We start from the raw sequence: 3,945 nt of genomic DNA, 5'->3' as shown, positions 1-3,945 counted from the left end.
CTATGTCTCCTAATGGCCACTGGACCAAAGTAATGTAGTTATTTACCATCGTGGGTTTTACATTAGTGAAAGGTGTTGAATATGTAGAAGCTTATCTAGAAGATCTTTGTGTTGAATATTTAGAAGCTTATCTAGAAGATCTCTCTTCTTGTCGCTGAATTTTTCGTCAAGATCACGTGGATCAAACGAAAGTCCAAGTCAGCTTTAGTATTATGTTTATGCTAGCCATTAAAAGCTTGCGAAAACACAGGTATTAATATAGCCTGGCAAAGGAAACGAATCAACACCAAGAAACTACAGTATAATACAATACTCATCAATGAGGTCTAAGACCATTTTTGTACTCGTCTTTGCGCTTGCAATTGCATATGCAGATTGCAACTCTGAAGGTATCAATAATCATAAATTAAACATGCACAATTTCTTTGATATTTTTTTGCTTTTTCCAATTTCATTGTTATTGCCTAACTATATATAGCCTAAAACAAAGATGGTTTTTTTTTTTGGGGTTATAAAACGAAGTATTTTGTTCTGAATTAGGTCCAACTTCCATCGTTTTCTTTCCCCTGCTTTTCCAAGAAAAAGAACAAGATGAACATAATTTTGTGCTAAAATGAGTTGTCACGAGTCATTATCAGGTACTTCAAATTATTTGGTCCTATATCCTAATAATATTTGTGATCAAATTTGCTTGTTGGCACATTAACAGGGGATGCACTTAATGCTTGGAAGACCAGCTTGGCAGATCCAAATAATGTCCTTCAAAGCTGGGATCCAACACTTGTAAATCCATGCACCTGGCTCCATGTCACCTGCAATGATGAGAACAGTGTTACAAGAGTGTAGGCTTTCTCATCTTCTCGCTGTTTTCCATGATTAATTACGAGCCCCACCTTTCAAAAAAAAATCCCATTTTCAGACTAATTTGAAAAGTAAAACTACTACTGCGCTATATACTGATAAAACAAGTTCATTATCCGAAACTGTTGTTATGTGAAAATGATAAAGACCAAGAAAATAAAAGGGATAGAAAAAAATGCAGGGACCTTGGCGTTGCAGGGCTTTCAGGACCTCTTGTACCTCAGCTGGGACTCTTGGCCAATCTTCAGTATCTGTGAGAATACTATAGCAAAGTTGGATCTTTCAACTTTAATCAATTTCATACATCAAATGTTTATTCGACCGTCTTGATTGAGTTATCTTAATGATGCTGTCAAAATATTGCAGGGAAGTGTATGGTAATAAGCTCAGTGGAGCAATTCCATCTGCATTAGGGAACCTGACAAACCTTGTAAGCTTGGACCTTTATCATAATCGATTAAGCGGCTCAATCCCAGCAGTTCTTGGCAACTTGAGATCCTTAAGATTTTTGTGAGCAATGCCCCTCCTTATCCTACTTCAGTAAATTTTAACTATTTACTCGAATGACACTCTAAAATCTGCAGTGTGAAAAAAAGAAGTGCACTCTGAAATCTGACCTTTTGTTTAGGATGATTGTAGTAGTAGCTAATTTAAACTCTGGGCCATTTTTTTTGTGTAGCGGAGATGTGGATTTCAAGAAACGGGGAGGGGGTAATTGGGGATTTGAATTCAAAATCTCTTATTCATGGGTTCTCTAATTTTGGGCCTTTTTCATTTGATAACTTTAGTCGCCTTTGATTTTTGTTTTTGATGTAGTCTTCTGCATAATGGTGTATGATCTGCAGGCGGTTGAACGGTAATAAGTTATCTGGAAAGTTACCTGACGGCATAGTTCAACTTATTAACCATGGCCACTTGCAGATTTTGTAAGTCCTTAGAGCCAATATCCGTGCATCTCTAAATTTTCATACACATTATTGCTGTATTTTGTACCGGATCTCCATTAATAAACTCTCACACTCGAAAAGATGAGGAGGAATATTGCTAAAAATATACTTCTACATGATATATTCACTTTTGGACTGTTTTTAAACATCCTTTCGTGAATATAGGAACAGAACTTTTAGTCAAAAGCACTTTAAGCATAAGGTCGAAGTTAGTTCTTTCGATAACATTTTTTTGCTTTGAAAATTAAAAATTAAGTGTTGACTGTTTTAGTACAAATATAAAATATATAAAGATGCAAATACCATTTAAACAATTTAAATAATTTATTATCAACACATGAAACAATTATGTAAGTTTCCGGCCAAACGACAAAATTATGTTTTCACTGAGTACCTATCTAAAAGCTCTAGATAGTGACCCAAATTCCTTGTAACAACAATCACAAACCGACACTAGATGTTTCACTCTATATTTATGTTAACAAATTCTAATTCTTGCCTAACACTAGTTATTATTACTATTTTGTTTAAGAGGAACTTACGAATCTCAGGACCATCTAGTTAATGTCTCATTGGTTGAATTGAAGAATAAATAGTTAAAGCTCAACAATTGTACATATGTGCTTTAGGGACGTATCAAATAATCGCTTGGCTGGGACTGTTCGAGCAACTAACAAAACAGGTACAATCTTAATTTCCGCTTTCTGTCTGCTTTGTTTCCTTACTTTTTTCTTTTTGGTTTTATAAACTGGCAATTAATATTGCCTTTTGTTTTGCCTTTCACTGAAACTTGTTTGGGTGTTTTACATGAAGGATTTGCTGTTACAACGGTAATTCAAGATCCGAAAGCTTATTATTGATGCTAGAGGAGGATCTCAAACAAGAATGGCATCTCTACAATAAATGTGGGATTCATCTGTCATGGAAGGAAAAAAGTGCTTAGCTAGTGCTCTAAGCAATTTATCCTAAATCAAGAAGATGAGCCTACCTTAGCAGTTTATAATCTTTTTTATGTAACAATATATTATTTTATCAATCTACAATCTCAACCTTTTTTTTTTGTTTTCTTAAGCTCTTGAATTTGATGTAAACTTGATATATTTGCCAGTTTTGACTGGCCTCTAGTGATCAATTCAAGTTCACTAACTAACAAGAGTAAAAACCCTATTCAAATTATTTGACAAAGATAAAGAATTAATCTTTCACACATTTATTTGTGTAGAAGAAAAGAGTATTATACGGCGTATATCTTTTTAACTACTAATGTATGAAACTTCTATACTAACCATTCAGGATAGATTAGATCAAAAAGAAAAAAAGAAGGAGAAAAAAAAGCCTTCTTGAACTTTAATTGTAGGCTGGGCAAAAGAATTGTCCGCCTGATTGGGCCTAAGGACATTCGCTTTTTGCAGTGTAAAATCCATGGACCGCGGAACTAGTAACAATTAACTTATCCATCTAAAGTTTGGCCACTAAACAGAAAGTTTTATTCTTAACGAGAAGCGATACCGAGTGCAATAAATTAATGATTTATTGCATTCACTTCCACCAAAGTTTGGCCAAACTACCAATCTATCCCCCTCTTAAGTAACTTACAGTGCCACAAACCCTTTGGCCTGATGATCACCACACAAGACTTAAGTCTTGGTGGTATAGGAGATCAAGATTCAACCCTTACCTCCCAAAATAACTTACATTGGTTATATTTAATGGAACAAGTGAAATGACCAAATGTCCACACTTTTAAAACCATATAATTTTAATAAATCATCATCCATCTCTTTTTTTTTTTTTTTTAAAGTGAGAAGTTTTGAACTCAAATTTCATACTTACAACTTCTCTTTTCTTTTTCATTTTATTTTCATAGCCTTTCTTGCTTTTGTTTGGAAGTTTTCTGGCATGGCTAACAGTAGTGTTGTCTTCACCATGATGCTTCACCACAACCAACTACAACAGCCGCGGTGTGCCAAAGTCGGCTGCCGTAGTCCCCAATGAACTAGTCATACAATTTAATAAAATCTACATTCCAAACTCAACGATAATATTTATTGCAATTCTGACCATCGATTTGACAAAAAAGGGGCATGAAGCCTCCAAATAAGCATAAATTAGTAGCCAATCTTCTTTACCTTCTCAT

At 34.5% G+C, this 3,945-nt stretch overlaps 1 protein-coding gene across 1 annotated transcript; it reads left to right on the top strand.

The window, feature by feature from the left end:
* Nucleotides 1–263: 263 nt before the first annotated feature.
* On the top strand, nt 264–2,866 carry LOC113711758 (leucine-rich repeat protein 1-like). Its single transcript, XM_027234950.2, has 7 exons — nt 264–389; nt 710–842; nt 1,043–1,114; nt 1,228–1,371; nt 1,707–1,787; nt 2,438–2,490; nt 2,622–2,866. The coding sequence occupies exons 1-7, from the start codon at nt 320–322 to the stop codon at nt 2,666–2,668; spliced, it is 600 nt and encodes a 199-aa protein (XP_027090751.1). The 5' UTR covers nt 264–319; the 3' UTR covers nt 2,669–2,866.
* Nucleotides 2,867–3,945: the final 1,079 nt, after the last annotated feature.

This window comes from Coffea arabica, chromosome 10e (genome assembly GCF_036785885.1).
Source record: "Coffea arabica cultivar ET-39 chromosome 10e, Coffea Arabica ET-39 HiFi, whole genome shotgun sequence".
NCBI classification, from domain to species: domain Eukaryota; kingdom Viridiplantae; phylum Streptophyta; class Magnoliopsida; order Gentianales; family Rubiaceae; genus Coffea; species Coffea arabica.
The sequence above is the reverse complement of the archived record's forward strand: the minus strand, read 5'-3'. Positions and strand labels throughout refer to the sequence as shown.